This window comes from Aethalodelphis obliquidens, unplaced genomic scaffold (assembly GCF_003676395.1).
Source record: "Aethalodelphis obliquidens isolate GAN/ISIS:26980383/991018 unplaced genomic scaffold, ASM367639v1 scaffold9, whole genome shotgun sequence".
Classification (NCBI taxonomy): Eukaryota; Metazoa; Chordata; class Mammalia; order Artiodactyla; family Delphinidae; genus Aethalodelphis; species Aethalodelphis obliquidens.
In genome coordinates this window covers 27943696-27962747 of record NW_020837953.1, presented here as the reverse complement: position 1 = coordinate 27962747, position 19052 = coordinate 27943696, and the positions used below count along the sequence as shown (strand labels likewise).

Here is a 19052-nt window from a genome sequence, read left to right as displayed (position 1 = left end):
CTCCTGGGCAGGTCTCAGAGCACACGTGCTCCTGCCCCCTCACGTGGCTCCGATCCTCTGATGCCAGGACCTCGATCCTGGCCACATCTGTCTGCTCATGAGCCCAGCAGTCTATGGAAGGTAAGGGGGGTAGGGTGGGCAGACAGCAGGGTTAACAGACCAATTTACTGTTGTCTTCACCTTCTTGGAAATCAGGGCTTGCATTTATTTTCTATGAACTCACAGATTAAAAAGAGAAAGCCAGAGACTGGGCTAGACGTGTTCCATCTGCCACCAAGATGATTAGAGGGCTGCCAGAGGCCCTGATCCTTGCTGCCAGAGCAGGAGGTGGGAAGCAGTCTGAAGGACTGTCTGCTGAGACGAGCGGGAGACATCTGGCAGAGGCCAGCTCGGCCATGCGCACCGCTGGGTCTGCTTAACCTGATTAATGACCTCACCCGTCAAGAAGTGGGGCAAACCGCAAACCGCGGATCCTGCCAGGGGCCCAGCCCAGGAATGCTTTAGCTCCCCTCCTCGTAGGCAGAGCAGGTGGAGGGAGTGGTCTGAGCATGTCATCCTGCTCTCCAGATGACTCGCCAGCCCAGCTCACGTGAACACTGCCACAGATGTGCAGCTGTTGCCAGAGGGTACAGGGTGTCCCGCCCATTCTCCACTCCCTTCCCGCTAGCCTTAGGATCCAAAGCTGTTTGTCAAGTTTGTAGCCAGGCTTGGAGGGGCAGTGTGTGGAATGAGGTGTGAGGGCTGACGCCCAAGCCCAGAACCAACCATGTCCACAAGGAAGAACCCAGGTCCTGGGTTCCTCAGCCCCAGCTGATCACAAAGGTGACAGAGTATGATTGACACTGTTCTAGACACAGGTTTCAGTAAACACTTGGCTCAGTGGGAACAAAGAAACAACAAAAGCTTCCCCTAATGGCTGCAGTTCTACTCTGTCCTCTGCGGGTTGAACCCAGCACCATGGTGGGCCTCAGGCCTCTATTTTGGGGGACTCAGATGAACTCACAGGATGCCATGGAATGAAGCTCAGTGAACAGCTTCTGGAGAGCCTGGGACTATCTGGCCTAGGGAAGGGAGGACCTGGGGGAATGTGGTGGCACGTTCCAGATATCTAGAGGACTGGCATGCAGGAAGGGGTGGAGTATGTTCTCGGTGGCCCAAGAGAGAAAACTATAGCCAATGGGTAGTGTTTTCAAGGTGGTGGGATTTGGAATCCACAGCAGGAAGAAGTCCCTACTAGTCCAGGAGGAAATGGGCTGCCTGGAAAGGCACTGAGTTGTCATTGGAGGTTGGCAAGCAGAGGCCAGACTCAAAGTGGGGTAATGGAAGGGGTTCTAGCTCTGCATGGGGGCTGGCCTCTGGGAACTGGATTCCACCTAACTCTAGGATTCTAGCACGACAGCAGCCCAGAGGAGAACCGGGGCTGAACTGCCTAAGCCTGACATAACCTGCCAGGCCTCACTGAGCTGCTTCCCCAACCAAGCAGGGAGGAGAGCCTGTTTTCTTATCTTCATCCCCCAAAACAAAAGGATTAGCTCACCATTACCCATCATAAGGTCCCCCAATCAAACCAAAACGTCTGGTGTCTTGGCTTCGGATTGAACTTTTGTCAGATCACTGTCGACGTTTGGTATAGACTGATTATCAAGCTGATGTGAAGATCCAGCTGGCAGATGTCTGCACTTAATAAAAATGGGGAGAAAGTTATGACTGCGTAAATGCAGTTTGTCTGGAAGATTAAAACTAGGGTTTGAGATAATAAAAAGGCCAGGCTGTGGAAAGTCTGGGGTGGCTGCTTCTAGCCCAGAATGCCAGCCCTAAAACTGTTATAAAACACACGGTCAGCTTCTTGGACTGAACCTGGCAAGGTTAGACTTAACCTGAAGTTAAGTTACACTTAACTTCAACCCAGTAAGTGAGAGCAGCCCTGTGGAGGCATGTCCCCCTGAGCTGTTTCTTTCTGCATGGCATGGTATATACTATGTACTTAAATATTCGTTGAACGAAAGAATAAATGAGTGACTGAATGGATAAGCATATGAACCTGTAACTGGGAAGGTGTGGTGGAAAATGTGGAACTCCAGAGTTTTATTCTTGTATTGAAGCTTACAGTCGCACCAAACTTTTGGCCCCAAATGAAAACAACCACAAATAAAAAAAAAAAAGCATTGGCAGTGGGAGGTAGCAACTTGTCCCCTGGGGACTGAAGCCAAGCAGAGGATGGCAGGTAAGTATGAGGGGTCCAAGCTGCAGAGGGGTAACCTGGCCAAAGATGCCCAGAGAGCAGACTGCCCAAGCTCCCTGAACAGGCAGCTAGAAGTCAACACACACGGACTTGTGGGGGGTGGAATCCAAGCCGCTGGACCCATGGGCAAATCTCTCACCCTGGTCAGATTCCATTTTGGAGAAACTGGGTTCATCTGACAAGACAGCATGGGTGAGGGAACACAGGTGCTAATGGTTAAAAGGCTGATGAACACTTACCGCTGGCGTCAGGGCACAGAAGGAAAAGCTAGAGTCTGGAGTCAGCTGACTGGACACTAACTCCATTGCAATGACCAGCATCTCTGGCACCTGGCGCAAGGCTGTGCCATTTAAATACTCAGGGATGTAAAAGGACATTCAATTTCCGGTCCTCTCCTAGGTCAGGCCCCTACCTGTGTGGCCTCAGCCCAGGTCCCCACTACCTGGTGGGGACCAGCCCTCTTTGTGAACAATGCTGAATCAGGCAGGGGAGAATTCTTTTTCTAGGAAGGGCAGGAAATGAAGAGAGGCCCACATGCTTCTCCCACCCTAGGAGCCAGGAAAAGTCCCTTGGTGCACTCCCCACTTTACAGATGGGCTGGTCATAGCATCCGAGAAGCTGTCATGGTGACGAAGTCCTCGAAGCTGAGCCGAATGTTGCCCTGCACAGCTGTGTCCTTCTCCCGGAAGGCCTCAGTCAGCACCTGCAGCTGGGTGCACACCTGGATGAAGCGATCTAGCTGCATGGCAGGACTGGCAGAGCGCGGGCAGTAGCGGGAGATCAGGAGCTGGGTGAACTGGGGGCTCAGATTGTAGCCCATCTGGGACAGAGCTGGAGAGGAGGGGCACACAGAGCAGACACAAAAACCTGCCGTGAGCACCGCCATCAACCAGCTCCACGGAGTACAGCACTTCAGGAACTTCAAGGGGACTGGCACCAAAGCAGAAACAGGACAGATGTCCCGAGGGGCTGTCCAAAACGGCAGGAGCACATAGGGGCTCTGGATGCTCCCCTGGGCTGGAAGGCCCCCATCCCTCTTTCTCAAAGTCTCTGTTGTCTGTTCAACTAGGGGCCCGCAGGGTCCCAGAATGACACCAGTCTGTCCATGCTCATCTCTGACTCGTCTCTATTACAGACAGGAGCCTGAGCCCCCTCGGGTCACCCTGCCCCGGGCAGACACACATGAGAGGTGGCTCAGCGTGAGGCTATGAGGGCCTGCTCTGGAGTCGAGATTGCCCCTCTGCAAGTTGCTTATTAACCCTTGCTAATCCTCTGTCTTATCATCTCTAAAATTGGGATAATATTTACCTTGTAGGTTCTAGTAAGGATTAAAGGAGGTGATCGTGCAATGGATTTGGTGTAGTGCCTGGCACATAATAAGCACCCAGTAAGTGTTATTTGCTAAAAGTTATAAAATCATCACCATCTCCCCAGGCGAGGCTGCTGGGCAGTTCCAAGCCCACAGCCTCCACGCTGCTCCTCCTGTCCCTCCACCTGGGATGCTTCCTTCTTCCTCTCTGTATAATCTACCAGCTCAGGCTAAAGTCTCAGCTCCCCTTTTGCTATGTGGCCCTTGGGCAAGTCACCTAGACTAAGCCTCAGTTTTCTCACCTGTAAAAGGGTAATAATAAGAGATCCTTCATCTAAGCGTGGGGAATAAGAAGCAGTACCGATCACATGCAGAGAAAGAATGATGTAATATATGAAAAAAGCTTATTACAGTACCTGGCCCATAGCAAGCATTCAATAAATATTAGCTTTCCTGTGATAATATCACCCTTACAAATATCCATCACCGGACCATTACCTGACAACAGAGTAGGTGCTCAGAACAGGTCACCTCCTTTCCCTTCCACCAGGGAGCTCCCCTTCCCCCTGCTCCCGCCCCCAGGCTCCTTAGTCTGATTGAAATCCATGGCCAGGGCGAGGGGCTGGGTTCTGTGGGGAGCCCTTTCTCCCTCTCAGGTGGCAAAGCTCCCCGTCCAGTTCTCATCCCCACACTAACCAACCATCCTCTGGAGTCAGAATTGGAACCAGACCTGGAGCTGTGGCCTTAGGTCATCTTACCCAACTGCAACTTTTAGAGTGGTCTGGGTCCCAAAGCTGGGAATGAGATTGCCTTCTAGTAGGGCTGGCAACAGAAGCCACCTTTCTGAGCCCCTCTACAGGGCTCTTTCCATTCTGCATGCTAGAAACTAGAGAGGAAAGAGCCACACGAGCCACATGGACCAGTCTCAAAGTGCCCTCGGCTGCTGAATTTCCATCCCCAAGGCTCCCTGACAGCTGCGCCTGTCTCACCTAGTGCTGCCAGGAATCCCATCGCCAGAGAGTCCAGCCCCGATCGTTTCCCTGCCCTGGACTGGGCTCACGGCCCAGCCAGGTCACAGAAGGGGTGGGGAGAGGGCCTGTGCTGAGGGCAGCGTTTTGCAGTGCAGTTGGACACGTGGTAGCCAGAGGCTAGAGAGAACCCCTTGCTCTGTCTTAGGGGGCAAAGAGAAACATCCGGCTGTGCCTGTGCGCTGAGTCCCTGCCAGGCCCTCACCTTGCTGCAGCTCTGTGTAGCTAATGGAGCCCGAGCAGTCCCGGTCATACTGCTGGAAGAGGTTCTTCCACTGCTGGATGCACTTCCACAGGGCTGAGAAGCCGTAGACATCAATGTGGCCTGACTTGGTCTTGTCAAACATGTCTTGGGTGGGGGAGGGAAAGAAGGCTTCAAGACTAAGGGCCAAGGGTCCTCAGATACCACTGAGGCTCCCTTCTCCCCAGGCTGGAGTAGGACACTCCACAGAACCACAGGCCTGAGGCCCAGATGCCGGTACCCAAGATGCTCCCTCATCAAGTACGATACCAGCCTCCACCCCTGCCAGAACTGCATCTTCTCCGCAGGCTTGGCAGCCGACCCCCACCCTGCCATCTCCCACCAGGACAGGGAGTCCCATTCTGCAGAATGAGACACTGAGCTGGCCTATGATTCAGCAAGGTCTAGAACTTGAGCAAAGAGCTAAGGAAAAGAGCTCTCTAAGGGATCTCACCTTGAACCCAGTTTCCTGTGAGAAATCCTCCCTGGCCAAAAGATTTCTCCTCAGAATGGCCTCCCACCCACCTACCGTCAGACAGGAGGTGGCTCTGCCCCAGCCGGAGCCCATGAGGAAGGGCTAGGACTCACTTATCATCATGAGGCATGTCTCGTCGTTGAACGAGGACCAGTTGGAGTTGACCAGGGCCTGCTTCAGCTCCTTGATGGAGATATAGCCACTGTGATCGGAGTCCACTGACTGGAACCAGGAGTAAGCCTCGGGATCCACATTGGGAGGGGTGCCACCTGCAGGAAGGGGTGCCAACCAGGGGAGTCAGACGCAGGCCTCAAGACCAATCCACAGAAATGCTGGGAAGGGTCAGCCTCAGTGCCCCCCAGCTACCCCAAAAGTCTCACAAATCTGCCTACCCACTCCCTGTCTTCCATCAAGACAACATCCTTACTCTAATGGAAGAGGACCTTCTGTGTAAACTCACGAGTATTTGTGGTTGATTTCTACTCCACAAATCCTTCAGGTTTTTCCTACGGTGCTCCAGCCACTTCTCTAGTTGATTTTAAGTTTCTAAGGAACAAGGACTTGTCCGGCAGATTAAGAATTCTCTGAAAAGGGGGATCATCTCTTCCCCAAAAATGTTTGCTGAGCACCTAACATGCACAGCCCAGAGACAAGCATTTTGAGAGTCAGGCAGCAGGGAGCTCTCTGGGGTGGGAACCAGGTCTGGTCCATCTCTGGCACCAGGAGAGCTGGTATATTCTATCAAGAGCTACCAGAATGTGGGTGGCCACAGAGCTCCACGTCTCTTCCCTCCCCATCACCTCCGATGCCTGTCCCCATCTCCAAACCTCCCTGCAGACATCTGTGACACGTCCTCACCCCACACACCCAAAGAGCTGCCTAGAGCTGCCAGTTCCATACACAGGTATCAACTCCTCCCTGTTCCTACTGCACCTGCCCTGATTCAGACACCTCTCACCTGACTGCGGAACAAACCCAAAATCCTAACCAAATCCTCATGACAGCGACTCTCCACCACTTAGCACTTGTTGCCGAGTAATCTTTGTAAAATTCCACTGTTCTCACCAATTTCCCCCCACCTCAACTCAAAACTCTTCAAAGGCTCCCCACTGTCTACAAAATAAAGTCCAGCATCCCTAAAACAGCATTCCAGTTTCCCCACAATGTGGTCTACCCCCATCTACCTGTCACTCTATCCCCACTCTGTCCCCCTCCGCCTCTGTTCCAGCCTAGGTGCAGTAAGTAAGACACTTGGTCCTACCCAGACCTTCACAGCTCCCTATGAAGCCTTTACTCACCTCACCAGGTTCCCTCTGTCTCATACCCTCTTCTCCCTCATCTCTTTGCATCCATTTCCCACCCACCCTTCAAAACCCAAATAAAATGCTGCTCCTTCTATAAAGCCTTTCCTCTTCTTCCATCCCTGGACAGGCCTCCTTCCTCTCTCCTTTGTACTCCTCTCTATGGCCCTGATCACTCCACTGTGTACATGTTTTTTCCTACTCTTTCCAGGTTACACTTGGAGCAACTTGTGGGCAAGATCCCAGCCTAACTCATCTCTGAATTCCCAGGGGCTAGCACAGAGCCAGACACAGAAAGGGGAGGTGCTCAATTCATGCTAGAATTGGCCTCCTGGTTCAAGTCCCAACTCTCCCATGTGCGGCCTTGGTTAAGTTATTGAAGTTCTCTGTGTTTCAGTTTTTTTATCTGTGAAATGACAAGCACAACAGCATCTACTTCATAAGGTTATTATAAAGATACAATTAATAAATGAAAACCCTCAGATCAACACCTGGCACTATCCAAGCACTTTATACCTGCTGATTATTAGCGTTGCTGTTGTGGTTCAAACGGCTTTGTGTGTCTGGGAGCTTTATGTGTACGTCAGATGGAAGAAAGGATCATTCATTTGGAAAGACATGCAGGGTGGGCTGGGGGTGAGGGGAGAAGGTGACAGATGAAAGCAGAGAAGCACAGAAGACCGTCTTGGGAAAAAGCCAGAGTTACACAGTATTGGTAAACCTGCTGAGTTGACTGAGGGCTCCTTCACACATGTAAGTATCAGAGACAGCACAGAAACCACTGTCCAGTCCCCAAAGTAAGGCCAGAAGGATAAAGGTTTGCCTGGCTGAGGGACTAGTCTGACCTCCTCGGATGGGAAATCCAGACAGGCCCCACCCTCCTTCCTAAAACAGCTGCTGTGCCATGGCGGAGAGGAGGTCACAGCCACAGGCAGGAGAGTCTCTGTAATATGTGGTCTGCGCAGTCAGCATAGAACAGCTCAGGCTCTGGAAGCAAAGAGAGCAAAGATCCTTACTAGCCTGTGTGGTTTAGAGGAATTGTTTCATTCTCTGAGTACTGATTCCCCCATTTCTAAAATGGACCTACTTCCCAGGGTTGCTGTGATGATTAAATGAGATAACAGCAAAATAAAGTTTTCACAGAGGGCCTGGAATGTGTGCAGTCACATTTTCGCGGAGGAAGGCCTATTTAAACTGGGTCTGAAAGGATGATTAAGAGTTACGATGGGGAAAAGAAAAAGCATGTGGCAAAGGCACAGAGTGTGTTCAGACTACTCCAAGGGGTCTGGGGTTGATGGGAGAGAGGGTCTGGAAAGGCCCGTTGGGAATCGAGTGCCCTTAGGATCTTCCCTGTGGGCAATGAGGCACCTTTAAGGGTCAAACCTCTCTTGCAGAGCATGGTGTTCAACATTTAGACCCTGTATTCAGCGGGGTTAAGTTAGTGGGGCCTCCAGGTGACTCCACTGCAGGCGATATACGGATCATACTTTAAGAAGCACTGCTCCAGGGACTTCCCTGGTGGCCCAGTGGCTAAGACTCCGCGCTCCCAACCCAAGGGGCCCGGGTTTGATCCCTGGTCAGGGAACTAGATCCCACACGCATGTCACAATTGAAAAAAAAGATCCTGCACGCTGCGACGAAGATACCCTGTGCCGCGACTAAGACCTAGCACAGCCAAATAAATAAATATTTTTAAAAAAAAAAAAAAAGAAGCACTGCTCCAGGGGCTCACGGGCGGCACTGGAGAGGAGAGAGGAAGCTGCAGAGGGTGAGCAGTTAAGAGACTACAGCACATTTCTCCTCTCCACTGCAGCCCCATTATCTCTGGCCTCAGGCCCTGGAGGGATAAGCCTCACAGCCAGGGGTTTCTTTCCCTGCAGTGACCTCATGTAGGCTTGGAAACAAAATTTTAAAAGGAGGAGGAAATCCACCAGGAAGCTTCTGAGCTGAAAGCAAACAGCCAGCAGCCCCAGCTCTGATAAGATAAATGCCACTGGCTCACAGTGTTTAGAACCCCCAAGGTCTGAGCCTCTTCCTCGGCCACCTGCTGGGTATGTATGCTAAGATGCTACAGCTTCCCAGCAGCACCATTCCCTGGAGGCCCTTCAGGTGCACCAGAATGGTTCCAGGCTGCCTTGCTGCTGGTGTGGTCTCCTGGGAACAAGCATTGCGAAGAGGCTGACTGAATGAGCCTGGGAGGACACAGGGGTCTGGGATCTCACCTTCCCCAACCCCGTCTGAAATCATTCAGAAATCTTCACTGAGCTTGAAGCCCCACCTAAGATTCTCTGCCTCCACTGAGCTGCCAAGCCCCCTCCCCAGCCCCCATTTGTCCAGTACCTCAGCTTTACAGTCTCTGCTCTTTATCCTTCCCCTATCTCATCCCATCACTCTCCTGCCTGCCTCGGCATCTTTCAGTGGTACGGCCCTTGCCATATCTGCTATCACATTAAATGCCACATACCTCGTTGCTGAGAATGCTCCAGAATGAGTCCTCTCACAGAACTCTGTTTACTAAGCCCCTCCCATTTGCCATACCCTGTGCCCAGCGTTTACCTGCAACTTCTCATTTAATCTTTATTAACAAACTTGTGAGGTAGTGACATTCACACATTTTACAGATGTGGACACTGAGGCTTAACGAGATGACGTCATTTGGTCAGGTCAGTAAGTGATCTGATCTCAAGAGCCCAAGCTTTCAACAACTATGCTATCTTACCTTTCTACATATAGCAGTCAGTCTCTCTTACACAGAAATGGGGTTTCTCCCCACGGTAGACTGTAGTATTATCTCCAATCATTTGCTAATCCACTCCCTCCCCTGCTTCCCTGCAAGAGCATGGTACATCCTCTCCACTGCCTGACGGCCTGCAGAGCCCCTCCAGTGAGAGGAGTATCCATTCCCATCCTATTGATGTCAGGCTTGACCAGAGGATGTGGTTTGGCCAATAAACGTGAGTGGAAGAGGTATAAACTACTTCAAAGCAGAAGCTTTAGGGGACATCGTGCATTCCTGCTAGCTCTCTTATTCTTTTTGTCTGCCACAAAAACAGTATATCCCAAATAGGGGCTGCTCCTCCAGCCTGGATCCTGGAAAGGAAAGACATGTGGAGCAGAACTTCAGCAGCCAAGCCTGCAGCTGCCGACATGTAACCAAGAGTAAATAAGTGTGAGTAAGGAACAGAAATAAACATTTGCCACTGTAAGCCAGAGATTTAGGAGTTGTTACCACAGCAAAGCTAACTAACAGACTTCTCATTCTACTAATGCAAGCTAAGCTAGAGACGAGATGCTAAGGTGCCGGAGACCAGGCTGCCTACACATCCACAAGGAGGGCAAGGAAGGGCCCTAGATAACTCAGAACAAGGTCAGAGGCACTTGGAGTCCAAGGTCCCTACTTACCTGGAGGAGGTGTTCCCTGTCCATAAGGCCCGGGATGCTGGGCACCATAGGAATTTGGAGGTGGTGGTCCATAGGGGCCCCCTGGGGCCGCACCACCATACGGTCCTCCTGGAGTTCCAGAAGGGAGCCCCCCAGGGTTGGGGTGTGCATAGGGCCCTCCACCAGCTGGTGGTCCGTAAGGCCCTCCAGGGGCAGGACCTCCTCCATATCCGCCACCAGGGGGTACCCCGCTAGCATACTGCCCTCCAGCATGGGGGAGTCCGGGGTAGTAGCTACCCGGAGGGGCTCCGGGTGCTTGTCCTCCAGCTCCTGGGCAGCCCTGCAAGAAGAGCAAGATATCAGTCAGAATGACAGGGCCAGAAACCAGCCACAGTATGGAACTTTACAGTTATAAGGCACTGCCACTGCCTTTCTTTCAACTGATCCTATAGGCTGAACTGGACTGGAATCATGACCCCATTGCTCAGATGGGGAACCTGAGGCTGCTGGAGGAGATACAACTTACCCAAGGTCACACTGCCACTGACCTGCAGAGGTAGGGCTGGAACCCTGCCCTCCTGGCTGCCCTTCCCTGCACACCAAGGGGCTCCACAGGGGCTGGTATCATGTCTGGTTTGCCACTTTATCCCTTTATCCCCAGCCCCCAGTGCAGAACAGATGCTCAATACATATTTATTGTATGAATGAGTGGGCAAATTAATCAAACTGAATTCCAAATCCACCCCTGTGGTACCCCCATCTCTATCCGCAGAATTCACAGTGCAAATGTGATCTCCAGCCCATGCCCCTGACCCTCTTCAGTCACAAATGATGTATCTAGAGCACGGATTCATCCACAGCATGTCTTCCTTACCCTACTCTAGCTCATGATGCAAAACCATTTCCCCAGCCTCATTCATGGCTCTGTGAGACAGGTAGGCAAGACCCTATTCCTAAGGCAATATAGCCCACGGTTAAGAGTGAAAAAGACCAGTTCAAGCTTGCGGTCTGCCACTTACTAACTGGTCTAATGACTTACCCTCTCTAAGCCTAAATATCCTTGGCTCTAAGAGTGCCTGCCTACCTCCAGGTTAGTATGTGAATGAAATGAGGCCGGTCACGTAAAGGGCTCTGACACAGGCCCTCGCACAAAGTAAGCACTCAATACCCAGTAACTACTAACAGTAGGACTCTTCTATGGAGGAGGAAACTCAAGTCCAGAAAAATCACACAACAACCGTGTGGAGGGGCTGGGGCCAGAATCCAGGTCTCCTGGCTGCTAAGCCCAGGCCATGTAAACAGCAGAGCATACATGGGAGCACTCCTCCCTCTCTTGTCCCTGTCCCCACGCCACTAGCCAGGGATCCCTGAGGCTCAGAGTGTTCGGCTCCATCTCCCTAAATGGCCTAGTGGACCACAGCCTCCACACATCTGCAGTGAGCTCAAGGGCACAGAGAGCAACTGCGCCCGGCTCCGAGCATTGTGAGGACGGTACCATCTGGACACGTTTTAGATCAACCTGTAAGGCACACCGGTGGCCTAGCCAGTACGAGCCTGGATTTCCTCTTTTAATTGCGTTTGATAGCTTCCAGGACAGTTACCCTCAAGGCTAAGGCCAAAGTCACACTTCATCTCAAGAGAGTCTGCTTGCTCGGGGAGGAGAGGCTTCTTGAGGGAGGGCAGGAAGCATGCCCTTCCACCTTCCCCACTCAGCATCGTGGACCCTCTTCTGCCCTGGAAGCTGCCACAGCTCGTAGCAAGACTCCTTCACAGATAATGAAGTCACAGGCAAATCTCAATTCAAAACTCTGCTCTCATCAGCTGAGCTCATGCCCATGGGTCAGTGGCCTGTTTCCTCACAAGTAAAATATAATAACCCCTTCCTCACTGAATTGTTCTGCAGACTACAAGAAATGTATACAGCAGAATTTTGTTAGTTAAATTTTTAGCTAAAGAACCCCATCCGCCCCCCCTTTTTTTTTTTGGCCACGCGGCTTGCAGGATGTTAGTTCCCCAACCAGGGACTGAACCCGGGCTATGGCAGTGAAGGCGCCGAATCCTAACCACTGGATCACCAGGGAATTCCCTAAAGAACCTTTTGATGAATAAAAATATTTAAAAACTGGCAAGAGAAAGTTGCTCTGGTTGGAGGTGGGAGTCCCAGAGCCCTGACCACATAGGCCCCTCCCCTGCTAGGCTGTGAGTGAGCCCTGCAGAAACCCCCCAGTGATTCAAAAGGCAGTTTGAAAACCATTAATACAAGAAACAGTTCTTACAACAGCGTCCAGCATAAATCGTAGCTCTACTGTTATATTAATTATTATTATTGCTATCAGCAAAGCCCTAGGCCAGGTAAACTCTTGGGGCGGGGGATGTGTATAAAGGAGAGTGAAATGTTCAAAGGAGCTCAGTTAATAGGAGAGGCACTGAAACACACTCTGTAACATTTAACAAAACAGCATAAGGAAATAGGTGTTTAAAATGGACACATAAGCCATGTGCCATGGGACCACAAAGGAGAATGAAACCGGGGAGGGTTTCCAGGAGAAAGCAGCATTTGGATTAGGACTTAAAGAATAAAGACTCCCAAGGGAGCTGGAGAGGTGTGATGGGAGAGGTGCCCAGAAGACCTCTTCAACCTAACCCCTTCAGTTTACAGACGGGAAACTAAGGCCAGGTGAGGGGAAGAGACTGGCTTAAGAAACACTGTGAGCTGAAGGCAGAGGCAGATCACTCCCTGTCCATATCCCAGTCCACTGACTCCCACCATCTCCTGCCAGGGTGCTCTTTCCTTAAGCGACAGGGCACAGGATTCCAGTGTAGGCTAGAAAAGGGGATGGGGACTCTGCAGAGTCTGGGCACACCCGAAGAACAGGCTGGACACCAAGCCAGGAAGTTGCTGCTCCACAAGAAGTCGTGTGAGCAAAGCCATCAACTGTTCCTGGCTTACGACACCTGAGGCACAGCCCTTCCCCCAGGAAACAACCCCACGACAATCAAGCTAGTGCTGCCGGCCGGTCTTCTGACCTTGGTCCTATCACAATCCAGGGGTCTGGTGCAGCCTGGCCGCAACTAAACCCTTTCCTTTCTGCCCTGCGTTAAAGCCCTTACGTGTACAGTTTACAAAGCACTTTCACATACATACAAATGCTACTGGCAAAATTCTGCCAACAATCCTCCAACAGAAAAAAGGAAGGTATTAGTAGGCCTATTTTCAGATGAAGAAACTGAGGTGCACAACTGTAAAAAGACTTCATTCATTCAGCAAGCATTTACAGAGCAACAATGTTGTGTTAGGCTCTGTGCTAGGCCAGGGGACACGAAACTAAACAGGGCCTGGCCTTGAGGAGCCCCAGATAATTATGATACAATCTGATCAGTGTCATCAGAAAAATCTACTTAAATGCTATTAAGAAGGCAGGGGCAGAGGAATTGTTTCTGTTTGTCAAATGATAAATGAGCAATCAAATTAACACATGTAGGCAGTGGGTCAAGGAAGGCTTCCTGGAAGAGGCAGGAGTAATACTGGAACTGGCACTGAAGGATACACAGGCATTCTCCAAAAGGAAGGCAGTAAAGGACATTCCAGACGGAAGAAGAAAGACAAACGCACAGACCTATGAGTGAGCATGGAGTAGTCAGGGAGTGGGCTAAAAAGCAGGGGGCTGGGGCAAGAACACAGAGTGAACTCAGAAAGGCAAGCTCTTTACATGCTCCTTGTCTTATCACCTGTCCTGCTGCATTTCAGTTAGCTGGTGCATCTTAGAGCAGTTTCTCTCTGTCACACAGCAGTGAGCTCCCCAGGGGCAGACAGTGGGCCTCATTCATCATGGTAGCCCAGGGTCCAGCACAGAGCCTGGCACCGGCAAGCCGCCATAAAAATGTGAACAAATGAATACCACTCAAAAGATTTGGAGCTTTATGCCGGAGGAAACAGAGCGCTACAGAAGGGTTTCCAACAGGGAAGAAACGTGATCGGGCGTTGTTTAGAGAACTAAGCAGCGTTGGGTGTGAAGGATGAACTAGTGGGGGAGACGGCAGCCCAGGTGCTGGACAGGCAGGGCTTGAACCAGACAGCAGACTCAGAGAGAATGGGATGGATTCTGAAGCTATTTCAGAGATAGACTAGACATGACTTGGCAACTAATTAGGTTAGAGAAGCGATGGAGGGGGCAGTGAAGAAAGGGAAGTGTTTAGAATGACTCAGGTTTCTAGCTTGCACCAGAGGGGGAAGAGAGTAAAACCACAAGAATCCAGGCTGGGGAAGAGGGTTCCCAGGGACACTGAGTTGTTAGTAAATGTCTGAACCAGAAATGAAAACCAGAGTCCCTGATTCCATGTTCTTTTATACTACTCCATACCATTTGCCAACCCTCTGAAGAGTTTTTCCAAGAGCATTTCATGCTGATAAACACAAGATTGTCAAAAAAAAAAAAAAAAAAAAAAAGACAGGAAGAGTTCAGCAATCATGGTTTCCAAAACATTACAGAAAACTAACCCTAGGTCTTTACTGATGGCAAATTACATTTGATAAATTTGGATGGGGGGAAGGGGCAATTAACATTTTATTAAGGCTCTCACTGATCCTCAGTCCTATGAGGTAAGTGCTATGATCCCCATTTTACAGATGAGAAAATTAAGGTGCAGAGTTTAATCATGTGCCTGTGATGACGCAGCTAGAACTGGTAAGCTTCAAAACAGGGTCTGCATGACTCCACCACTCTACCCTCTTCTGGGTGTTCACCAATAAATGAGTGAGTGTCTACCACATGCTAGTGCCAGAGACTGTCCTAAATATATGTGTCAGATATGATGGATTTCTACAGTGGAAGGGGTTGAAGGGGAAAGGGTTGGATTAGGTAATCTTTCAGAGGCTTCAAGCCCAGAAATTAGGGAGACTCAGAAGAATCTTATTCTGTTTTCACCCCCGCACCTAGACCCAATTCAAGAGCCACAGTATTGTAAGAGACCCCAAAGACCTCCCAGTCCAACCTCTCAGTCGATGATGGAATCTCTGCAGCACCATCTGGAATCTCTGTTTACCTTCCCGCAAGTGGTGGGGAGTTCACCCCCTCCCAAATAACCCACTCAGAAAGTCTTACATTTTCTTTTGGCTCTGAGGGCTCATTCTTCTACCCCAAGACCCTTGTGAAGCCCAGAGGTGTCAAAGTTTGGTCCATGCTGAGTACTGAGGGGAAACACAAGCCTGTGTTTCAAACACAAGCCTGTGCTCTGGAGCTAGCCCCCAGCCCGCTGGAGGAGGTTAGAGCCCATTCTAAGGGGTTAAACAATCACAAGACTACAGAAGGAGTGGTCTGGGCATTCACCAGCAGAACCTCTTAAAATATTTCAAGGCCAGAAATCTGCAGCCAATAAACAGCGAGCCAAGAACTGTCCCAAGACTTCAATTACCACCTCTGTGCTGACACTCCAAAATCTTTCTCTCCAGCTTCATCTCTCATGAGCTGCAGACCTCATATCCAACAACCTCCTGGACCTTCCAAATCTATTCCTCCTTCTGTGTTCCCACTGCAGTGAAGGGAAACCCTGATGCCCTCCTGGACACCTCCTCTTTCCTTTCCTCCGTCACCTCAATTAGGCACCAAGTTTTCTCACTTCCACCTCCCAGCTCCATGTTCACCAGGTCACTGTTCTCTCACCTAGATTACTTCAACAGCTTTGAAACTGGTCTTCCTGCCTTGTCTCTCCTGCTTCAACACCCCGTGACAGTGCCCCACGGTCACAGCTCAAAGCACGAATGGGAGAAAACTCTTCAGGAGCTCCCCAACAACTCTCAGGATGAAGTCCACACTCCTCAAAAAGGCACATAATGCCCTTTAGGATCTGGTCCTTGCTTGCCTTTCTGGTCTTGTTACCCTTTCCCCCGCTCCTCTTCACTACAACTAGACTGATCTCCTTAAATTCTTCCAAAATACTGGGCTCTCTTACTTGCTTCCTGGGCTTTGTGAATACTATTCCCTCCACTGGAATACCATGCCTTTCTTCACCCAGCTAACTCCTACTGGAGATTCGGTTTTTGGCTTAAATGTCACCTCCTTTAACAAGACTTCCTTCCCTCAAGACTAAGTTAGGGGTCCCTCCTGTGCTAGCCTGACACTTACTCCCATTTAATACTCATCGCACAGATTCTACAATGTACGTGTCTGTATCACTCTTCCCCTTGGAGTATTTACTATATGCCAAAACACCATATCAAGCACTTTATGTGGATTATCTCATTTAATCTTTGCAGTAACCCTTGAGGTAGGTACTCTTATCACCCCATTTTTAAAAAGGGGGAAACTGAGCCTCAGACTTCTGCAAGAAATTTCTGCAAGGAAATGGCAGAGCAAGGATTTGAAGCCAAATCTCGCTGGCCTCAGAGACCAAGCTCTTAAGCACTGAAATCCATCAGGCTGGCTCCCCCACAGGAACAAAGGGTACTTGAGTTTTACTCCTCCAACACCCAGTCCATGCTTGAGGACCCTGGGGCAGGATGCAGCAGAAAATTACAGGAGTTTTGACTCCTAACAAGAGGCTGGAATCCTCCAGGGCTATGTACTGGGTGGAGGGGAGGCAGCACTGACTAAGCCTTTGGATGCTTTCAGACAAGCCACTTCCTTTCTTGGAACACTGTGGACCAGGAGCTGGATAGGAGGAACGAAGAAGGTATGATGGGAGACAAGCATTTCTTCCTCTACTAGAGACACATTCCTCTCTGTGCTCCTTTTCAACATTTCACTGAGCATAAGCCCAGGCAGCACGGCATGATAACAGTGACCCCAGCAGCAAGAGCTATGCCACCACGCTCTGGCACACACTAGGTATCAGCAATGCGCCAAGCTCCCTACAGGCTTTATCATATTTCATCCTCTTTTCAGCCCTATGAAGTACTATTCCTCCCTCTTTACAAGTGAAGAAACCGAGGCTCAGAGCCCTTAGATGATTTGTCCAAGGGTGTATAACTATTAAATAGAATTAGGATTCTAGCCCAGTTCTGTCTAACCTGGAAGTTCAGGCTCTTAATTTCCAAGTCACTGCTTCTAGGATGCATACAAATTGTCTCCAAAAGCTTATTAAAATGTAGATGCATGGGCCTTTCCTGGGTACAGAACAGGTCTGAGGTGGAACCCCAAAATGTGCTTTTTTAACAAGCTCCTAGGTGATTCTGATGTAGACCATCCACTGAGAAACAAAGTACTATGGCAATGTTTTCCCAAACTGTGTTCCTCAAGAATACCAGTGTCACCAACATATGACCAGACTTATGTCATATAAGTGGGGTGGGGGGTTCCATAGTTAAGTAAGTTTAAGAAACACTTCATATTCTATCCCTCTCTGGCAAATTTTGCCTCTCTGGCAAATTTACAATGTCTATTAACAAATTAAGAATTCTGAGATGGCCTGTGGTTAACAGGTTAACAAAACTCATTAAGCTGTATTTAACAGTGTATTTCCCAAAGTTATTTAACCACAGAATACTCCTTTATTAGCAATACTTACTAACATTCACAAGCCTCAGCAAATGCAGCTGAGCTTGGGAAACACTGCTAGGTTATACTTCCTCCTAACCCCAGCCCAGGCTGGCCTCTCTCCTTCCTGCCTCTGCTAAGTATGCAATGACAGAAATTCTAAGTTCTAGCATGGGCACTCCCTCACTTGCCATGTGTGACCTTGGGCAAGCCACTTAACCTCTTTGGGCTTATTCCTCAGCTATAAATTGGGGGAATAATCCCTGCTAGCCTGCTTACAGAGCCTTCATGATTGAGATAACGGATGTCCAAATACTGTGTGCAAAAACTGTACAGGGCTGCACTCCCTACGAGGGCTCTTGCCACATCTTCTGATATGTGATTACACTCAGCCCAGCGCTTAGCAATATCCCATGGGACCTTGTTTTCCAATTTTTCCTGCATGGGTTTTATCTCCTAAATTAGTGTGATCTTAGGCAACTCAGGAGCCCTCTCTGAGCTAAAACGAAGGGACTCTTCTGAGGGCCCTTCCAGCACTGGCCTTCAAGGAATCTAGTAAAAATCAAAGTACTAAAAGGTAACACCTGTCACACTCTTCATAGTACCAAACGCTTTACAAGCATCACTCCATTACTCTTCATAACAGCTCTATGAAGTAGATCCTATTATTTGGCCCTATTTTACAGAGGAGGAAACTTCAGCTCAGAAAGGGCTCAATGGCTCAAAACTATTTAAGTGATGGAGCCAAGGTGTGAACCTTCCTCTGACTCCAGACTGCACTTCACTACTCTAACGCTCTTGTTAGCCAACAACGGATTCTGGCCACAGAATCGCCTTGCTGTGGTGTTCTTGCCTGGATCAAGATGGGCTGGCAAGTGGGGAAAAGGCATTTGCTGACAGCTCCGGGCTCTGCTGCCTAACTGCCTGGTGACTTCAAATAAATTCCATGTCTCCTTGGGTTTCGCTTTCCTGTGTGTGAAATGGAAGTGTTGGACTCAGTCAGTAGTCGAACAAGCTCGTTTGCGCAGCCTGCTAAACCCACAGGTTCTCCTGATTATTCAGATGCAGTACGTCAAGGGTGTACTTTTATCAACTCCCCAAAAGATACCGACAGAACCAGTGCTCTAAACGTTCTGTTGGCGTTGATGACCCCGCCTGTGGCCCCAGCGGGATCCTGGGAAAATATGGGGCCCAGGCCAAGCCCAGTCTGACTCTGTGGGGTCCAAGAACCCCAAATCTTCCCGTGCACGACGTCAAAGGGGGCGCGACACGACCTCCCAGACGTGCAGTCCTGCGTGACGTGAGCCAGGCGCGACCGACCATCCCTTTTCCCTTCTCTCCTGCGCGAAACCTCGTTGAAGCCAACCTCAGCGTGGGAAAGGCGCGGAGGAGGCGGGGAGAAAGAGAAGCAGGGGATCCCGGGCCTGGACTTGGCGAGGCACCCACTTGGATTCGCCCGCCCCTCACACACTCACCTGCCCGTAGGGGTAGCTGGCCATGGCGATTCTGACGTCTCACGTCGCCGTGGGGCGGGACTTTCCGTCTCAAACCCGCCTCCTCCTGGGCGTGGAGGCGGGACCTATTCTGATTGGATGTCCGCAAC

The 19052-nt window shown here is 50.3% G+C and overlaps 1 protein-coding gene across 4 annotated transcripts in view; it reads right to left on the bottom strand.

Moving 5' to 3' along the window:
- PEF1 (penta-EF-hand domain containing 1) overlaps positions 1–19052 on the bottom strand; it is a 23367-nt gene extending 4315 nt beyond the window's left edge. Inside the window, exons 1-5 of one of the 4 annotated variants that reach the window (XR_003433353.1) lie at positions 18925–19052; positions 9999–10317; positions 5409–5564; positions 4785–4928; positions 1538–1674 (exon numbers count right to left, since the gene is read on the bottom strand). Coding sequence is in view for 3 of the 4 variants with exons in the window: in XM_027109354.1 (XP_026965155.1) it covers positions 2844–3073; positions 4785–4928; positions 5409–5564; positions 9999–10317; positions 18925–18948 (873 nt within the window). In the remaining variant the exon portion in view is untranslated. Of the gene's footprint in view, positions 1–173; positions 1675–2058; positions 3074–4784; positions 4929–5408; positions 5565–9998; positions 10318–18924 lie in introns of those variants that run through there. The other 3 variants (XM_027109356.1, XM_027109354.1, XM_027109355.1) reach the window with 3 other exon arrangements.